Genomic DNA, 20891 nt, shown 5'->3' on the forward strand with positions numbered 1-20891 from the left:
CCCAGGAGTTTGAAGCTGCAGTGCACTATGATCATGCCAGAGTGAGACCCCATCTCTTTTTTTTAAAAAAAAGAGTGGGAACCCAGAGTGGGAAAACGACTAGAGCCAGGGTGTCCAATCTTTTGGCTTTCCTTGGCCACATTGGAAGAATTGCCTTGGGCCACAAGTGGAATACACTAACACTAATAATAACTAATGAGCTAAAAAAAAAAAAATCACCAAAAAATCTCCTAATGTTTTAAGAAAGTATGAGTTTGTGTTTGCCACATTCAAAGCTGTCCTGGGCAGCATGGGGCCCATGGGCTGTGGGTTGGAAAAGCTTGTGCTAGAAGATGGCAAGGTGAGAGGAAGGGAACTCTGAATCCTTTCTAGGCTGCATGGAACCCCATTTGTAGCCCGGAACTGGCCTGAGACCTGCATCAAGGGCTGGATGAGGGCTGTTAAGGTGACCTGGCTGGAAAACTCCTCCAGCTCCCTCTTAGCCCGTGCATTGCAGTGTGTGCTGCCCCTGGTAACTGGATCCTTCAGAGGCAGAATCTGAATCATCCTGAGGCACTGAGTGCCTTGTAGGTCCCTGGAGCAGATGGTTCCAGGCCCTGGGCATTCTTGTGATAGGGATACCCACGCCATGCCACCAGCTGCTAAGTCTGGAAGTGGTCATCACGTGATTTGGGTGGAAGGGTTGAGGGGACACGAGGAGGAAGGAGAGGAGGTCATTCAGAACAGAAGCATCGGGAATTGGATAGATTCAGTTATTGTAAGGGAAAGTTTTAGAGAACTTCAATGGCATCAGAAGGAAATTGGCCACACTGTGGTCCTTCCATGCATGAAAATATGGTGCAGTCATTAGATGCGACATAGTAGACAGCGCTGGTGTGCAGTGGACTTTTCTGATTATTGTAAAAAAAAAAAAAATCCAAGCAATTCAGAGCACTTCTGACTCTTTGGAGTGAAACATTGTTTTTTCCTTAACTTTTTATTATGGAAATTTAAAAAGATACACAAATGTGGAGAGAACAGTAGAATGAGTCCTCACATACCCTCCACCCAGCTTCCTCACCTGTTTCATCTGTTCCCCAGACAGTGTGTCATTTTACCCATAAATGGCACTACCAGATAAGGGCTTTTTTTTTTTTTTTTTTAACAACTATGCCATTTTCACACCTAAAATAATTACCAGTATTTCATTAATATCTTCTGTTGTCCATTTCTCTGTTGTCTTGGAAATGGATTTTGTAGCTGGTTTGTTCACATGATAATTCAGATAAAGTCCATGCTTACATTTTTTTTTAATGTCTCTTAAGCTGGGTGTGGTGGATCACTCCTATAATCTCAGCATTTTGGGAGACCGAGGCGGTTGGATCACTTGAGCTCAAGAGTTTGAGACCAGCCTGAGCAACATGGCAAGTCCCTGTCTCCACAAAAAATTTAAAGATTGGCCAGGTGCGGTGGCTCATGCCTGTAATCCCAGCACTTTGGGAGGCCGAGGTGGGCGGATCACCTGAGGTCAGGAATTCCAGACCAGCCTGGCCAACATAGTGAAACCCTGTCTCTACCAAAAATGCAAACAAAATTAGCTGGGCCTGGTGGCAGGTGCCTGTAATCCCAGTTACTCGGGAGGCTGAGGCAGGAGAATCACTTGAACCCGGGAGCAGAGGTTGCAGTGAGCCAAGGTTGCGCCATTGCGCTCCAGCCTGGGCAACAAGAGTGAAAGTCAGTCTCAAAAAAAAAACAATTTAAAAATTAGCTAGGCGTGGTGACACACACCTGTAATCCCAACTACTTGGAAGGCTTTGGTGGGAGGATTGCTTGAGCATGGGAGGTCTGGGCTGCGGTGAGCTGTGTTTATGCCACTACACTCTAGCCTGGGCGACAGACCAAGACTCTGTCTCAAAAAATAAACAAATGAATAAATAAATAAATATAAAATACAAAAATGTTCTCAAGTCTTTTATTTTCCAATGGTCCCCTCCCCTGCCTGAAAATATTTTTTTCATGCCATTGATTTTCAGATAAAACAGTTTCATTTGTCCAGATAAATGTCCTATATTCTGGATTTGACCTATTACCTCCTCTTGCAGTCATTTAACTTGAATTCATTGTTAACAGATCGGTTTATACACTTCCCTACTCATGTGGGATTATAATATGCTTTAACCTACCTGTTTTCTAGCTATAGACTCAAGCATCACTTCCTCAAGAGAAGCCATCCCTGACTCCCAGACAAGGACAGGCTGGGCCCTTTGTTTGTTCTCAGAGCACCCTTGGTGATTCCTTCAGCACTTAGCACAATTTGTAATTATACACCTATTTTGGCAACTATTTGATGGAAAGCTAGCTCCCTCCCCAGACTATAGGCCCAGGGGAGCAGGCGTTGGATCTCTCCAGCTCTCAGCAGAGTGTGTGTTGCCTAAGAGTCCCTCCATCAGGATGTGCTCATCACTGACACCTTATCTGACTGAAGTCTGTGCTCTGCAGCCCACAAATTGCCTTCCTGGACTTCCCTGTCGAAACCGTCTTTTTTTTTTTTTTTTTTTTTTTTTTTTTTTTTTTTTTGAGACAGTCTCTGTTGCCCACACTGGAGTGCAGTGACGCAATCTCACTGCAACCTCTGCCTCCTAGATTCAAGCGATTCTCGTGCCTCAGACTTCTGAGTAGCTGGGATTACAGGTGCACACCACCATGCCCGGCCTCAACATAGTCTTGTGGGGTAGGTAGCACGTCTACCAGTAACTCCACCATATACTAGTAGAAAAATGGCATCTGAGGGGTTAAGTATTTGACCAGAGTCCCCCTTTTAAGCAAGGTAGTTAAAGCCTTAATATTTTGTGGATCTGCTGTCCCCACCTGACTTTAGATAAGGCACACATGAAGCAGAGGACTTGCAATGCAGCCTCCAAGTTGGTGATGGTGTAATATGGACTTCCCCTCAAGCAGAGCTGACACCCTGGGCAGCCACCAAGCTAGGTGAGAAGGTGGGGGTTAGTAGAACAAAGCTGTTGACTTGGCGTTGAAATTTCTCTTTAGTCTCTCCTTTTGTGTTAACTTTTGGTTTTGAAATCATTTCAAACTCAGAGAAGATTTGCAAGCATAATATGCAGTTTTGTGAACATTTTAACACATTTGTCCTATCATTCTTTTTCTCTATTTATATTTCTTTTCTTCAACCAAGTTGCAAAAATAATGCCACATTATCCCTTAATACTTCAGGGTTTATTTCTCTATTTTTTTAATAGAGACAAGATCTCACTGTGTTGCCAGGTTGGTCTCAAACTCTTAGGCTCAAGCAGTCCTCCCACCTTGGCCTCCCAGAGTGTTGGGATTACAGGCGTGAACCACTGCACCCAGCCCTTGTTACTTTTAAGATTGGCTATGAAGGGGTTTCTGCAGGAGTTTTTGTCAGATCACCAGGGACATCTTCTCAGGTATCCAGGACCTCCCCAGAGCCATGTTTCAGGAAGAGGGGATTCAGCATTCTGGTTAGGAAGGAAGAAGCCAGGCAGTCGCTGGTGGGCTTTGCTGGCCTCAGCTGTGAGGAAGGCAGTGCTCTGGCTGATTTCCTGGGGCCATCTCTTTGGCTTCGTTGTCACACAGTGCCCATGAAAGCAGCCTCTTTATCCAGTGGTCATTGAACGAGCTTCATGTGTAACCTGCAAGACCTGTGGGAGGCTCTGCCAGGAGAAACCATGACCCAAACCCTGCCCTGAGGCCCTTAGCATAGCTGGAGATATAGTCATATCACACCACTTACAGCCATATGTTAATGGCCATATAGCCATTTAATGTTAGTAATGATAGTCCAGTTTTAATGGGTGCTTACCTTGTGCTGAAAGCTTGAGATCCCCTCCATTAGCTAAGTCCTCAGGCAACTCCTTCCAGTAGGTCCCATAATTATCTCCATTTTACAGACGGAACATGCAAAGTGTAGAGAGTTGCATACCTTACCCAAGCCCTACTAACTGTTGTCTACCACACAGCTAGTAGACAACCTGGCTCCAAAGCTCACACCTACTGCTATACCAAAGACGGGTCCAATTGCCCAAGGAAGACTTAAAAAGCTTCAAGGAGGAGGTGCTGTTTGATTTGGGTTTGAAGGATGAGTAGAAGTTTGCCAGGCAGAGACAGGTGTGAAGTTCATCTCTCTGCAGGGTCCAGGGCAGCTGGTGAGAGTCAAGCATTAGTGGCCTGCAAGGGGTGGCCTGGTCAGTTGTGGGGAGGACCAGGAGATGCACCAGGAACACTGGCTTTGAGGATGTGGATCTTCCTAGATGTTTGAACCTTATCCTGAGAACCCATGGAGGGCAATGAGAAGGGTGGGGAGGGGAAGGCCAGCTCCCTGGAAATGCACCCTGGCCTCGGAGACTAGTTATTACAGTTATTGCAGCTGCCCCGAAGCGATGGCAGCTGAACTTAGGGGAGGAAGTGAGGAGACTTGACAGGTTTTAGACAATAGGGTCAAAAGGACCAGCGAACCAAAAGCAGGAACGATTTCAAGTTTCTTGCTAGTTGGAACAAAGTAACTTTCCTTAGCTGAGCTTGTTCAACCTTTTTCATAGTAAACATTATTCTTGTTTCCCCTTCAGGAAACTGTCAATTGAAGGACTCCCACTGCCCAGTAAGTGAAGGGAATTGATGTTCACTGGATACCTGCAGAGGGCCAGCGACTGTGAAATGCCTTGTGTGTGTTATCTGGTTTAATTACTAAAGTTGCTTCAGAAAGAAAAAGGATGAGTTAAATGTACTGACCAAGGCACTGGTGGTTCTTGAATATCTGTGCATGTTTATTCCTGCATTTAACACACTGTTTTTAGCAGCCAACTGCGTGCTACACACACTGTGCTAGCCACCACGTAAGGGATGAACAAAAATTGTTTTCACAATTGGGGATGAACAAAAATTGTGTCACGGAGCTTATAGTTGAGCATCAGGCTCAAGTGGAGAACTCGTAAAGCATAGATAGGTACTCAGCTCCATCCTCAGGAATTCTGATTTGGTGAGACAGGAAATACAGGGTGTGTCAGGTCCCTAGGGCTGCTGTGACTATGTGCCACACACTTTGGGCTTTATTCTCTCACAGTTGTGGAGACCACAAGTCTGACATCAGGAGGTCAGCAGGCCACGGCTCCCTCTGAAGGCTCTAGGGGAAGATCCTTCCTTGCTCTTCTAGCATTTGACGGCAGCTGGCATTTTATCTGTGGTCTTCCTTGGCTTGTAGCCACATCATTCCAGTTTCCGCCTCCATCTTCACAAGGCCTTATCCTCCTTGTCTGTCTTCACCTCGTCTTCCCTCTGTGTGTCTCTGTCTCTGTTTGCTCTTCCTATAAGAACATAAGACACTGGATTAGCACCCATCCTGATCTGATATGACCTCGTTTTAACTTGATTGCATCTGTAAGGACTCTTACTTATTTATTTATTTATTTATTTGAGACAGATCGCTCTGTCGCCAAGCTAGAGTGCAGTGGCGCGATCTCGGCTCACGGCAACCTCCGCCTCCCGGGTTCAAGAGATCTCCTGCCTCAGCCTCCTGAGTAGCTGGGACTACAGGTGCGCACCATCACGCCCAGCTAATTTTTGCATTTTTAGTAGAGACAGGGTTTCACCGTGTTGGCCAGGATGTTCTCGATCTCTTGACCTTGTGAACCGCCCTCCTCAGCCTCCCAAACTGCTGGGATTACAGGTGTGAGCCACTGCACCCGGCCGACTATTTTCAAATAAGGTCATATTCTGAGGTTTTGAGTAGACAAGAGTTGTCAGGGAAACACTATTCATCCCAATACAGGGGAGAACCCGCTTTTTAAATAGGTCCCCAGGGGATTCGAATGCATGTGGTCAACTGGCAACCCATTTGAGAAACCTTGGACAGTAGATGGGTAGGGAAGTAGAGTCTCAGTGAGGGGGTAGTGGTGCAGTCACCCTACTGTCCCATTTTGGGCTTCTCATTAGGGTCGAAGCTCCCAGGAGAATCCACAAAAGGAATCTGGAAATCGGGGACAGGAGCTGGAGGTGTGGAGGGAAGAGCTTTGGAGCCACTCCACAGAGTGATCCAGGAGGAAAGCGGAGAGATCCAAGAATTGGACCTGTGACAGAGAACCAGCATGGAGGGGCACGTCGGGACCTCTTCCCCTGGATAACAGAGGGCGTGGGAGGATGAGGGGCACCCCAGTCCTCCACTCCAGAAGGTATGGGGGATGCGGTCCTGTAGGAAGCTGGCAGAAGTAAAGAATTCAGTTGGGGGGTGTGGTGTCTTTTAAAAAGGCCATGAATGTTGTCTGTGGGGGGTGTTTGGAGGCCCCAGAGCCGTGGATTGGATGGGGGGCCAAGTCTGTGGGAATGTTTGGAGGCCCCAGAGCCATGGGTTGGATGGGGGGGGGGGCCACTGAGGGTTGCGCAGGCATGTGTGTGGTCACTGTGGATGCCCTGGCAGCTGTGGCCGGGCCCGGTACAGAGTTTGCCTGGAAGGGCAGTGGCTCTGGCTCCCAGGAATGAGGAGGTGTGCTTGGAGCTGGCCTGCCTGCCATCTGCCCGAGAGTAGTACAGACGCCGGCTGCAGATGTGGTGCCTGGGTTACCTTTCACTCTGCTGGAAGGAAGCTACAGGCTGGACTTAAGCAGGAGGGGACGTTACAGGCATTGTTGGCCTCATGTGACGGGCCAACCTCTCAAGAATGTTGAAATAGTGTTCCCACAGAGGTGTTGATGCTTTACAGAAAATGCCTCCTTGGGTCTTATGAAGCAATCGGGGCAGAGAGAGGAAGGAGGGTGAGCCTCCCACCTTGCTGGGCCTCTCAGGTCATGCTGTGTACTGAGGCCTCTGAAGAGCCAGCCTTTCTCCCCCTTTCTTTGCCCCTTTACATTTGCAAGTCTCCACTTCCTGTTGGTCACCTTGGTTACACATGGTGTTTCTTCACCTCTCTGCAGCTCTTTGTTCTTAGACAAGACCCCTCTAGCTGTTGTCCCAGCCCAAGACCTGGATTCCCGGGCTCTTGTTGGCAGCAGTGGGGATAGGCGTGGTAGGAAGATTGGAGGAGGAGAGCAGAGTGATTTCTTTTGGGTGGCTGGTGTTTGAGAGCAGCTCAGCCCTACTTTACTGCACCTTGAGCTGTTTACGAAGTGGTTGTCACCCTCCAAGTAGTGTCATACCCCAAGCCCTGGCCAGCTCCTCTGATGTCCAAGCCCAGGATTTACCACTCACCTGCAGTGTGGCCTTGGCAGTTATACTTCTGTGCCTCAGTTTCCTGGCTACTAGGGCTAGTGCTGGTTCCACCTCGGAGGGTGGGTGTGGGGACATAGCAAATGCACATAGCATTTAGGTTCCAGTTGTAAGGGAGGAGATAGTCCCATAAGAGAGAGAAAAGTGGGCATGCGTGCCCACAGAGAAACAGGACTGGACGTGCTTATGCCGACATACATACGTACTCCCGGTGTTTTCCTGCTGGTGGAACTGCTAGAGACTTTAATTTTCTTTGTGCTCCTCTGTATTTTCTAAAATTCGTATAGTGATTAAGTATTATTGGTTAAATAAAACAGTATTATTATTATTGTTTTCTGAGATGGAGTCTCGCTCTGTCACCCAGGCTGGAATGCAGCTCACTCTAACCTCCACCTCCCAGGTTCAAGCAATTCTTGTATTTCAGCCTCCCAAGTAGCTGAGGCTGAGATTGCAGGCGTGCACCACCACGCCCGGCTAATTTTTTTGTATTTGTAATAGAGACAGGGTTTCACTCCTGGCCTCAAGTGATCCTCCCACCTCAATCTCCCAAAGTGCTGGAATTATAAGCATGAGCCACCATGCTTGGCCTCAAGTTATATATTTTTAATGTATATCTATCTGTGTATATAGATATATCTATATATCTCAGAAGGCTCTATAAAACTATTCATCATAATGAGCAATTCCAAATACTCATGAAGACTTGTGGGAAGGTATGAGAAGCTGGAGGAGCTAAATTTCAGGGGAAAGAGAAGACTGCGTCCTTCCTGCCCTGGGATGACACGTGCCTCAGTCTACCAAGTAGCAACAGAGGGTTTCCAAGGCGGAAGCAGTTTAGCGTTTTTGTTTTGTTTTGTTTTGTAAAGAGACGGGGGTCTTACTGTGATGCCCGGGCTTGAATGCAGCGGCTCTTCAGAGGTGTGATCCCAGTAGTGATCAGCATGGGAGTTTGACCTGCTCTATTTCCAAGTTGGGCCAGTTCACCCCTCCTTAAACAACCTGCTGGTTCCCCACCCCTGGGAAGTCACTGTATTATATACATAATATATAAGAGATGGGCGCCTGGACCTCCCAAGGCAGGACACCCAGCACTTGGCTGCCTGGGGCTTCTGTGAGCTGGCATGTGCTTTTTGTAAGCCTCTCCTAGGCTCCTGATGCTATGGCCATGTGGATGTTCTTACCCGGGCATTTCTGCAGGTGAAAGCTGTGGTTCTTAATCTCAGCAAGCTTTTCAGTAAATCTCTAGGCTTAGAATCATCAAATTATTAGGCATCACGCCAGGGATTTTTGCGAGTCTCGTCTCGCGGATGCAGCGGAGTTTCATTTTCTCCAGCATACCAGTGCCCCGCAGCCAGCACTCTCAAGCACCTTTTCCCAGAGTCAGCTTTCTGGGATATTGTTACTCTGCCCCTCAAGAAGGAGGAGGGCAGGAGGAGTGTCCTGTGGATAAATTCAACCTAGAGTTTTCCAAAGTTATATTAGTTTTTTTGCCGAACAAATGTTTCAGGACCTCTACTGGGCTATAGGCTTCCTTTAGGGAGCAATGTAGTATGCAATGTTTCGCCAAACTGTGGCCCACAGAACCCTTTTTCTCAGGGAGCATAACTTGGGACTGGTGTGCCACAGAACACACATTGGGAAACATTGCCTTTGAAAAATGACTGCTAGATGCATAGTTTATAATTTTTGAAGCTTCCACTTCTCTATAAACACTGACCTGCTTCCTCCATGGAAACCCACTGTTGGTTTTGGGTGGACTGAGGCACATGTCACCCCAAGGCAAGGACAGAGCTTTCTCTTTCTGCTGGAATCGAACTCCCTCAGTTTCTTTCTTTCTTTCCTTCCTTCCTTCCTTCCTTCCTTCCTTCCTTCCTTCCTTCCTTCCTTCCTTCCTTCCTTCCTTCCTTCTTTCTTTCTTTCCTTCCTCCCTCCCTCCCTCCTTCCTTCCTTTCTTTCTTTCCTTTCTTTCTTCCCTCCCTCCCTTCTTTCTTTCTTTCTTTCTTTTTCTTTCTTTCTTTTTCTTTCTTTCTTACTTTTGTAAAGACGAGGTGTTTCTGTGTTGCCCAGGCTGGTCTCATCAAGCGATCCTCCTGTCTCAGCCTCCCAGAGTGTTGCCATTACTGGTGTGAGTCACCGCACCCAGCCTCTGCCCCGTTTCTTGTGCCTCCTCACTGGTCTTCATGAGTATTGGGAATTGCTCATTATGATAAATAGGTTTATACAACCTAAGATCAGGAACAAATAATTTTTTTTCTCACCTGTTCAAGTATTTGCCATTCCTGAAATATGGAGGTTTTGATAATTATCAGGTGTTCCTTTTGTATCAGGTATTGGGGTCACAGAGCTGAACAAGACAAGCCCAGTCCCTGCCTTCATGGTGGTTATAGTCTAGCAGGCAGGAGGACAGTAAGAGCGAATGATTGAGTAGATAAAAAGTCCTAGATTGGGGAGCATCTCACAGAAGCATGAGCCTGAAACACCTTTCTCAGAAGTGACTTTTAGGCCAGGCACGGTAGCTCACATCTGTAATCTCAGCACTTTGGGAGGCCAAGGCGGGCGGATCACTCAAGCTCAGGAGTTCGAGACCAGCCTGGCCAACATGGTGAAAACCCCATCCCTACTAAAAATTACAAAAATTAGCTGGGTGTGGTGGTGGGTGCCTGTAATCCCAGCTACTTGGGAGGCTGAGGCAGGAGAATCGCTTGAACCCGGGAGGTGGAGGTTGCAGTGAACTGAGATCGTGCCACTGTACTCCAGCCTGGGCAACAGAGCAAGACTCTTGTCTCAAAAAAAAAAAAAAAAAAAAAAAGAAGTGACTTTTAGGCTGAGATCTGAAGGAAGAGTAGATTAATAACGAGAAGTAAAACCTCAAGGCAATTAGAAGAAAATAATGCAGTGCAGGACACTAAAGGTTAAACTGAGGACTTCATTTCCTCCCCTAATAGAAGAAACCAAGGGTGCTTGGCAGAACTTGCATAGTACATGCCACCTTCTAACCCCTCTGAGGTTAGCCTCAAAATGCCTTCAAAGCCTGCATATGAAGAGCACGTGCTGAATTTTCTCCTCCCCCTCCCCGGCTATGCAGCAGTGAGAGGTGTGGGTCTCTTGGGGGCAGTCTCTGCCCTGCACATCTGGCTGTGGGCCCAGGGTCTTGAGTGACTGCATTCCGCCTGGCCTCACCTGCACTCCTGGGCACATCTAAGCCTAGCGCAGGTACAGGAAGTGTTTACCACTCTGCCAAGGTCAGCACCTGGGGACGGGTTGGGAAGAGCAGCTGAGGACCAGACACTTGCCTGGAATCTTCAGAGACCTGTCCAGGCAGCCCTGCTGCCTCTCTGTCTCTCTTGTGTAGCTCAGTTTGGGGTTTTAGGTGGGTTGCGATTCATGAGTCCTTAGCCTTTCCCAGGGCACTTTCCCTCTCAGATAATCCTCTTTCTGCTTGAGAACCCCCAGGCAAAACTCTTGGGCAGCAAGGAGAGTGGTTTCTAAAGGGGAAGCTACCTCTTCTTCCCCCAGAATGGCTCCTCTGGTCTCAGAAATGCTGGCTCATATGTCACACTGGGGCTTCCCACTTGAGGGGGGGCAGTGACCCCCACCATGGGTTACCCTAAAGAAGGAAGCCAGGGTGGATAAGGGAGCCCTGAGGGGAAGGGAGGGCATAGAGGGCCACAGGCAGAGGGAAAATTCCTCAAAACACTCTCCATTTATTCAGACATTCATTCACTCAGCCAGCCGCTACTCATTAGCCCTTACTCTGTGCCAGGGACCAAGGGTATGGCCAAGGGCAGGAGAGAAAAGCAGCTCCCTTCCTCACGGAGACCCCCTTCTGTGGGGGGCAGGGGACAGTTCCTAAACACGCTTCAATGTGCAGTGACTGCTGGCGGTGGGAAGTCCACAGGAGGCTGCTGGGTAGGAGGGAGGTCAGGGATGGCCTCTGAGGAATGGTCTGAACAGGGACCCTAAGGAAGAGAAACAGCCTGCATGCCCAAAATCTGGATTTGATGACATCATGGCACAACCTTACAGTGAAAAACTAGGCAGCCATTGCAAACATTGTTTCCCATGCTCTCTGAGTGGGGAGTGGGAAGCAGTTGTAGATGGCTATGGCATTTTATGCGAGTTTGCACAAAGAAATATCTGAAGAATCCAGGTAGAACCTAGTAGTACTTCTCTCTGAATCCTTCTAAGTGAGGGATTATGAATGATGTTGGTTATTCTTTTTAAGATTCATCAGTGAACATATAATTTATAATTAGTAAAAATAAAAAGAAAGGAAAAGAAAAAAATGGAAAATTCCTCTGAAAGGGGCTTTGCATTGTAGGAAGATGAAGTGGGACACTTACTGGGCATGGGGTGTTACTAAGACAGGGTTGATTTTGTTAAAGGGATGATGTGGGCTTGCTAGGAAATCCTTGGGGATAAATTTTTAGCTGGGCCTTAATACAGTGGGTATCTAGTCTTTTTGTTTGTTTCCAAACTGAACACACAGTAACTGAAGTAATAAAGTGGTTATTCATTGAGCATTTTTGAAAAATTCAGGCTTTTTGAAAAGCATGATCGTGAAAATCATGCAAGATCTCAGTGCCCACCCCAATCTCCCCTCTGTAGCCACTGTTAATATTTTGATGTTATCTCTCTTAGTTTTTGCTAGCCCATAGCTAGTATGTTAAATAATGATAATAATAAAGGACTGTGATGACAAAAGCAGGGATTGTTGTAAGGTGGAATTCTTTTTCCCGGAACTCCAGCACGGCCATCTGTCCGTGCCTCCACCTGTTCATCTCTAGCTACTCCTGTGGCAGATGGGCTTCCGTGAGTCAGGTGATCAAGGGCCAACAGCTGGGGAGGGAAAGTGATCAGGAAGCCTCTGCCCTTCCCTCCCCTCCCACCTCAGCCCCCTTCTGCTCCAGCCTCCCCCAGCCTTTCTGCTGCCCACACTCACGCCGTCTGTGGCCCTGCTAGGCATGCTGAGGAGAAGGTCACCCTGCCTGGCCAGGTTCCTGCCCGCCCAGCACCTGCCTGATTGCTGAGTGCCTGCCAAGTGCCCGCCTAATCTGGGGAGAGCTTTAGAAGCCGCCCTAGGGCAGGCTGCTCTTTTGTTTCTGGAATCCAGGCCACTCAGCAGAGGGGCTGGCTTCCTGCAGTGCACTGCTGTGGCTTTCAAGTGGACTTAGGTCAAGAGTGCCTGGGGAGGAATGCAGTCCCTTAGAGCAAAGCCCTTGTAATGAATGCCTTCCCCGCACCCCGAAATTGGGTTAGCGAAGTGATCAGTTGGATTCTCAAACTAAACAGGATAGGCATGCTGCAGTCCTACGTTGTTATTTCTATGCCAAAGAATCTCCCTTTTCCCAGTGAGGAGAACAAGCTGAGGCTCAGAGCTGCTAATTCTGCTTGGTTTGGGGGCTCTGCAGAGGACACACTGATGGAGGCGCCTCAGCTCTAAGGTAGAAAGCCTTGTTGCACGTTTCTCAAAGCAGGTTTCTTTGAAAGCCCAAAGAGCCTGTGACAGAGGTAGATCAATTCAACTTCTCTGAGACTTGATTCCCCAGCCTGAGGGAAGAGGAGGGGCCACTAGGCTTGCTGAGCTGCTGTTACCGCCAAGTACTCTACATTTACGGCAGCGTGACCCCTATTTCTCAGATAAGGACACTGAAGGTCAGTTCACATGCCCAAAGTCAAGTCAATAGTGGAATTAGATTCCGACCCAGAACTGCCTGACCTCACACTCTGTAGGTATCAAGCTAATCCCTGGTATGTGGGGGCAGGAGGTGAGGTGGTTGGCACAGGGAGTGACTCTGTATTTATTCTTTTTTATTCAACACATATTTATTGAATGTCTGCATCTGTGCCAGCTACATAAATAAGTAAATTTTTGACCACAAAAAAGAGACTACCAAGAGAATAAGGGGAACCTGATTTGGAATGATGGAGAGGTCAGAGAAGTCTTAGGAAGTGACATTTAAATCAGTATTTGAGGGACAAACAGAAATAGGGAGAAAGAGCATCCCAGGGAGCCGTTGTTCTAGCGTCAAAATCCTGCCCTCTTGAGACCAGCTCCTTCCAGCACGCTGTACCTACTAACCCCTTCTTGACATGTATTGCTGTGTATTCCAGTGGTCCATAACTTTTCCTGTTTTCTTTTCTTTGCCTTTTATTTTATTTTATTTTTTTAGATAGAGTCTCACCCTGTCACCCAGGCTGGAGTGCAACCTCTGCTCACTGCAGAGTATTGGCTCACTGCAACCTCTGCTTCCCGGGTTCAAGTGATTCTCGTGCCTCAGCCTCCCGTACAACTGGGACCGCCACGCCTAGCTAATTTTTGTATTTTTAGTAGAGACGGGGTTTTGCCATGATGGCCAGGCTGGTCTTGAACTCCTGGCCTCAAGCGATCCGTCCACCTTGGCCTCCCGCAGTGCTTGGATTACAGGCATGAGCCACTGCAGCTGGTCCATAACTTTTTCTTTTATTCACCAATGTCTTTCTTCGAGAATCTACTCAAGGCAAAGGACCCTTTTTCCAGGAGCATGTACAGGAAAGACATTCTTTGTGTTGCCTTGAGCTCTCTTGTCTCACTTGGCTCAAGGGAAAATCTAGAAGGCTTTGAGCTTGGCCGTTGCGTGGGAAGGGAGGTCAAGACGTTGCCTATCTGACTTGTGTTTTGAGGCTTTGGACTGCACTAATGAAGGCAGCGTGGCCTGGCCAAAGGTCACTTGGCTAAGGCTAATTTCCGGCAGCTGCAGCCCACCAGACACCAAGGATCTGTGACTATGGCTGCTTCTTGTCATGACCCTGAACTTAGAGCCCTGTGCTTAGAGGAAATACCCATGTAGCCTGCAATCTGGTGGGAGCTGCTGGAAGGTGGGAGCACTGTTGAGGGGAGCTTCAGCCCCACACTGGCTGCTGCTACCAGCCGTCTGGCCTTACCCTAGGAAGAAGCTGGCCAAAAGATATCTATGCAAGGCTGCTCAGACCAGGCCAGTGCCCTGCTCTAATCCCTTCAGTTTCTGTTGCCCTCAGAGTAGGGCAAGACAGTTTTCTTAATAGGGCATGAAAGCTGGGCCACTGCCCACATTTCCAGCCTGTGTCCAGGCACACCCCGCCTGGCTGACTTTTCCCCAGATGGGACACGTGTGTGGCTTTGCAGGTACTGTTTCTCCTAGTGAGATCCTTACCTTTCCTGCATCTTCAGGAAATTGTACAACTTGGCTCAATCTGTCTTCTTTGAAGTTCCCACAGACTTGCTACTCTATAGAGTTGGTCACGACTTCCCTGTGTAGGCCAGGACCTTCTGTATCTACCACTGCAATTCTTTCCTTGCTTTCTTTACTGCCTCTCCCTCCCTCCCCACACCTTCTTTCCTTCAACAACTAGTTATTAGGCACTTAACCCTGTTCTCATCACCCTGGGGTGCTGAAGTAACAGTGATGTGCAAAGGAGACCCAGACCTGCCCTCAAGGAGTTTGAACTCCATAGTGGCCGCATAAGTTCATCAAACCTTGAAGATGAAGAATACACAAACACATCAGGTCTTTTCCTTAAAGAAATTAAGCTGGAGCTAAAAGAGCTCCCCATGACTTACTTATTTATTTATTTATTTTGAGACGGAGTCTTGCTCTGTCACCCAAGCTGGAGTGCAGTGGCACGATCTCAGCTCACTGCAACCTCCATCCTACCAGGTTCAAGTGATTCTCCTCCCTCAGCCTTCTGGGTAGCTGGGATTACAGACACACGCCACCACACCCAGCTAATTTTTATGTTTTTAGTAGAGACGGGAGTTTCACCATGTTGCCCAGGCTGGTCTTGAACTCCTGACCTCGGGTGATCCAACTGCCTCAGCTTCCCAAAGTGCTGGGATTACAGGTGTGAGCCACAGCACCCAGCCAAGCTCCATGACTTAACAACATCAAAAAAAAAATTCTCTGTTAAACCCAAGCAATTAAAAAGAAAAAGTTGGAAAAAAGAATACTTTTGAAAGTCTTCTAATTCAGATCTGTTGCTAGTTAGATAAAGCCCAGGGACTCAGGGACTTTTTGAAACTCAATTTCTTCATTAAACATAAGGGAGAAGAAATAATTTATTCAGGCTTTGAGAGCCTTCCATGAGCAAAGCTCTAGGGCTGCGAAAATAGCTGAGTCCTGGCCTCTGAGCTCTCTGGAGGATCAGGCCAGAGGAGAAGTAATCAGTGTGAAATCTAAACCCAGCCTCACTTTCAGGACACAGGCCTCCCTCCCCCCCAGAGACGATGGGGCCTCCCAGAGCATCTGAGGGTTTCCTTTGCAATATTAGTTCATCACAGTTTGGAATTCTGCAACTGTCTTGTTGCTGGATTGCCACCTGTCTCCCTTGTTGGACCATGGACTCCATGACTGTGGGTGATACGTCTGGCTTGTTTTTTTTGTAGCAGCTTTATTAAGATATAATAATTCACATATCATAAAATTCACTTTTTTTTTCTTTTTTTTTTTTTTTGAGACAGGGTCTGGCTCCTTCATCCAGGCTGGAGTGCAGTGACATAATCTCGGGTCACTGCAACCTCCTCTTCCTATGCTCAAATGATCCTCACACCTCAGCCTCCCAAGTAGCTGGGACTACAGGCACGCACCACCACACAGGCTAATTTTTTTATTTTTTGTGGAAATGGGGTTTTGCCATGTTGCCCAGGCTAGTCTCAAACTCCTGAACTCAAGCGATCCACCCGCCTCAGCCTCCCAAAGTGCTGGGATTATAGGTGTGAGCCACTACACCTAGCCAAAATTTAGTTTTTTTAACGTGCGATTAAGCAACCTGAATGTCCATCAACAGATAAATGGATAAAGAAAATGTGGTACATACACACAGTGGAGTACTATTCAACCATAGAAAAAGAGTGAGATCCTGTCATTTGCAACATGTATGGAACTGGAGATTATTAAGTGAAATAAGCCAGGCACAGAAAGACGAACTTCACATGTTCACTTATTTGTGGAATCTAAAAATCAAAACAATTGAACTCATGAACATAGAGAATAGAAGGATGGTTACCACAGGCTGGGAATGGTAGTGGGGGTTGTGGGGGAGGTGGGGATGGTTAATGTGTACAAAAAAAAAATAGAAAGAAGAAATAAGACATACTATTTTATTGCACAACGAGGTGACTATAGTCAATAATATCTTAATTGTACATTTCAAAATAACTAAAAGAGTGTGATTACATTGTTTGTAACACAAAGGATAAATGCTTGCGGGGATGGATACCCCCTTCTCCATAATGTGATTACTTCACATTGCATGCCTGTATCAAAACGTCTCCTATACCCCACAAATCTATGCACCTACTATGTACCCACAACATTAAAAATAAAAAAAATTAAAATGTGCAGTTTAGTTGTTTGTGTATTCACAGAGCTGTACAACCATCACCACTGTCTAATGACAGAAGAGCTTTATAACGCCAAAAAGAAATCCCATATACCCATTAGCAGTTATTTCCCATTAACTGTTACCCCAACCTCTGGCAACCACTAATCTACTTTCTGTTTGTACGGATTTGCCTATTCTGGACATTTCATGTAAACGAAATTATATAATATGTGGCCTTTTACGACTGGCTTTTTTCACTTAACATAATGTTTTCGAGATTCATCCCTGTTGTAACATGTGTAGTATTCTGTTGTATGGATACATTACATTTCGTTTATCCATGCATCAGTTGATAAGCATTTGCGTTGTTTCTACTTGGGAACTGTTGGGAATGATGCTGCTGTGAGTATTCATATACAAGTCTTTGTGTGGCTGTATGTTTTCATTTCTCTTAGGTATATATATACCAAGGACTGGAATGGCTGGGTCATGTGAGAACTGTACGTTTAACATTTTGAGGAGTTTCCAGACTGTTTCCCACAGTGGCTGCACCATTTTACTTACCCACCAGCAGTATATGAGGATTCCCATTTGCCCCATCCAGCACTTGTATATACATTTCAGTTTTGTGTTGATTTTTTTTTACAACAACCATTCTAATGAGTGTGAGGTGGTATCTTACCGAGGTTTTAATTTGCATTTCCCTAATGATTAGTATTGTTGGGCACCTTTTCATGTGTTCGTTGGTCATTTTTATACTTTCTTTGGAGAACTGCCTGGTCAGTTCATTGCCCATTTTTAAATTGGGTTGTTTTGCCTTTTTATTGTTGAATTGTAAGAGTTCTTTATATGTTCTGGATACAGTCTTTTATTAACAAGTGATTTTCAAATATTTTCCTCCATTTTGCAGGTTGTCTTTTTACTTTCTGGATGGTGTCTCTGGAAGCACAAACACTTGAAGTTTTGAAATTCAACTTCTGTATTTTTCCCTTGATTGCATCTTGTTTTAGTGTCATATCTAAGAAACCTTTGCCTAATCTAAGGCCATAAAGATTTCCTCCTGTTTTCTTCTGAGAGTTTTATCGTTGTAAGTCTTACATTTAGGTCTGTATCTATCTTATTCCAGATGGTATCCCCAGTGCCTAGATAACGCCCAGTGTAGAGAACATACTTGATACTTATTGAGTGAAATGAATGAATGAATAGCTCTTGAAGGAATGAATGATTGAGCAGATATCCCTTTCTAGTCCTGGATCTGCTGCTAGTTGAGTAAGCCACAGGGTTAAGAGAGAGGTATTCTATAGAAGAGAGGCACCAATTTGTTTCAATCTCATCCCCTTGTGAGCCTGCCATAAGTGAGCTTTCACATTCCTTTTCTGCCAACTTATTTCCTGTTTTCCTTCTATTTCACTTCTTTTTAGTTTCCTTCTTTGGCAAAATGTTGCAAAGACATTTCATAAACAAGTAGTGTCTAGGCTGGGCGTGATGGCTCAGGCCTGTAATCCCAGCACTTTAGGAGGCCAAGGTGGGAGGGATCACTTGAGGCCAGGAGTTTGAGACCAACACAGGCAACACAATGAGACCCCTGTCTCTACAAAAAATACAGAAACAATGAGCTGGGTGCAGTGGTGCATGCCTGTAGTCCTAGCTACTTGGGAGGCCAAGGTGGGAGGACTGCTTGAGTCCAGAAGTTCAAGGCTTCTGTGAGCTGTGATTGCACCACTGTACTCCAGCCTGGGTAACGGGGAGACTCCTAACAAAACAAGAAAAAAAAAAAAAAAAAACACAGTGTCTAATCTACTTTGATTAAATGGTAAATATGAGAGATACTGCATATAAGAACATTTTTATGTTGTAAAAATCTTTGTTGGTTTGATATCTTTTATTGGTTTTTCTTGAGTTAGACAAATAAAATGAGGTAATGTGGCAGTATGTAAATTGCAAAGTAGAAGTAAAAGTCATCTAGTCACCTCCTGGGGGCGTGCGAAGTATCATGATATCTGAACCTACTTTTAGAAAAAACATGTATATGCATGTAGAGAGAAGAAGGCAAATGTGAAAAATTAGGGAATTGAGGTGAAGGGTATTTGAGAGTTCATTGTACCATTATTTCAACAACTTTTTTAGGTTGATTTTTTTCAAAAACCCATCCATCATAATCCTACCCTCAGAAAGAATGAGATGTGGATCCTGAGAGGTCACAGGTGTGCTAGGCATTTCACATACATTTTAAACTTAGCTCTCAGCTCTTGAGGAGGAAACAAAGGTGATGGCAGGTGACCAGGGTCACACGACTTGGCTGAGTAGTGGAATCAGAATTTGGATGTGTTAATTCAGACCAGACCCTGGGGGAAAAAAGGAATTTGGACTTAGACCTCAGACTCCAAGGCCTTTATTCCTTTATGACCTTGTGTATCTCAAATAGCAAACCTTTCCCCTGGGAAGGAATGACTGGCTTCCTCTGTCATCCTCTAGGTCCCTGATACTTTATGAGCCTGTGCTTAGTGAAAGCAGATGGGAGATAGCCCAGGAGGGGCTGCCATCCTGGGACTTGCAGAAAAACTTTAATAAGAGTATGGAGGGAGTCGTTGCCTCCCATTCAGTCAGCAGGCAGGCCCTGAGGTCCCATTTCCTGGGATAGCCGAGACTCTCGGGAGGCAGCCCTGACCGTCATCCCTCCGCCCCGCCTGTCCTCCAGGAACTGAAGCTGCCCACCTTCCGAGCCCACTCCCCACTCCTGAAGAGCCGCCGGTTCTTCGTGGACATCCTGACCCTGCTGAGCAGCCACTGCCAGCTCTGCCCTGCAGCCCGGCACCTGGCCGTCTACCTGCTGGACCACTTCATGGATCGCTACAATGTCAGCACCTCCAAGCAGCTCTACACCGTGGCTGTCTCCTGCCTCCTGCTTGCAAGTAAGCGAAAACCTACGTCTTCCTCCGCGCTTGTGCGGTCTCCTCCCCCTTAGTGCGCCTGGCTGCTTCCAGATCACTTTACATTTTGACGATCTTTGCACGTCTTATATGTTCATCCTTCACTGAGCATTTTTTAGCATCAACATTTTTAGATGCAACATTTTTTAGCATCTATAATGTACCAGACCAAGTGATAAGGATGTTAGCAGCTTGTCTCAATTAATCCACACAGTAGCCCTAGGAGACAGATACTGTTAGTGTACCCCACTTTACAGAAGCACAGGGAAGTGAAGAAGCCGGTTTGGGGCTGCCTGGGTAGTATATGGCAGATAAGATTTGAGCCCAGAACTGCATGGTGCCAGAACCTGTGCCCTCAACCTCCTGTCTCCTGCTTCCTGGTATGGGGGGTCTAAACGTGCTAGGAGGGGAACCCTAGCAACCACTGTTCTTAGAGGTGTTTTGAAATGTGGCTGCTTGATTTGGACCTAAGCAGGACCCATTGTGTGGTCACCAGGCCTGGGCACAGCTCTCTTGAGGTTTGCACCTTCCAAACAGGCCTCACTAAAAACACAGCATAGCTTTGACCATCTGTCTGTCTGCCTTGGTAGGGATTACTGTGTTAATTCGCTGCTACTTGGATGATCTCCTTAAAACACAGTTCTGCCATGCCACCCTGCCACTTAACATCAGCCCGTGGTTTACTGGCAGTCTTAGGAATAAAGACCAACCCTTGAGTTCCTGCCTCTTTGACCTGTGCCTTTCTCCTCATCACTTCCTGGGTTCCAGCCACACTGGCCAAGTCCTCTCTTGTCATAGAGCTTTGCACATGCTGTTCCCTCTGCCTGGATTGCTGCTCCCGCCCTCTCGCTGCCCCCCTGATTCTGGTTAAACATCACTCAGGCTCTATATCCCTGTGAAAACCTTCCCCCACTGCCCTCAGCAGATGAGGCCTCCCAAGTATGCAGACCCTCAGCGTCATGTGCTTTAAATTAACAGCCATCCCCCCACCCCCATGGATAGCAGGTTTCAGGGATGGAAAGGAGCTTGGCACATAGTAAGACCTCAAAAATAATTTGTGGAGTCAATGAAACTAATGGTGCTAATCGTCCCTTAAGATCCAGGCCTCTCTGCTTCTCTAGGTTGCCCTAATGCAGAGGAATGGAATGCCCCAGAGGCCTCAGGCTCAAAGTGGCCAGGGACAATTAGGACATTTCTTTGACATCTGGTATTTTATCCTTGACAGTCAGATTTTACATTCTCCTCTGAGATATGTTTCTGTCCTGTTTCATTATTCATTTCCCCTCCCTGCCCCGCCATCCTTCATCCTGCTTGGTGCTGCAGGACTATGGCACCCACTTTCTTCTGTGGCTTTGTCTGCTTTTTGGCAGGCTGCCATAAACCCCGTGGGCATGATCACCCAGTTCCAGA

General features: G+C 46.7%; 1 protein-coding gene across 3 annotated transcripts in view; it reads left to right on the forward strand.

Moving 5' to 3' along the window:
- Positions 1-20891, forward strand: part of CCNJL (cyclin J like) — a 60627-nt gene that overhangs the window by 11869 nt on the left and 27867 nt on the right. For 2 of the 3 annotated variants that reach the window (XM_030927980.1, XM_030927979.1), the window contains exon 3: positions 19250-19463. In XM_030927980.1, the coding sequence (XP_030783840.1) occupies positions 19250-19463 (214 nt within the window). Of the gene's footprint in view, positions 1-5495; positions 5548-5946; positions 6183-19249; positions 19464-20891 lie in introns of those variants that run through there. The other variant, XM_030927981.1, reaches the window with a different exon arrangement.

This window comes from Rhinopithecus roxellana, chromosome 3 (assembly GCF_007565055.1).
Source record: "Rhinopithecus roxellana isolate Shanxi Qingling chromosome 3, ASM756505v1, whole genome shotgun sequence".
Classification (NCBI taxonomy): domain Eukaryota; kingdom Metazoa; phylum Chordata; class Mammalia; order Primates; family Cercopithecidae; genus Rhinopithecus; species Rhinopithecus roxellana.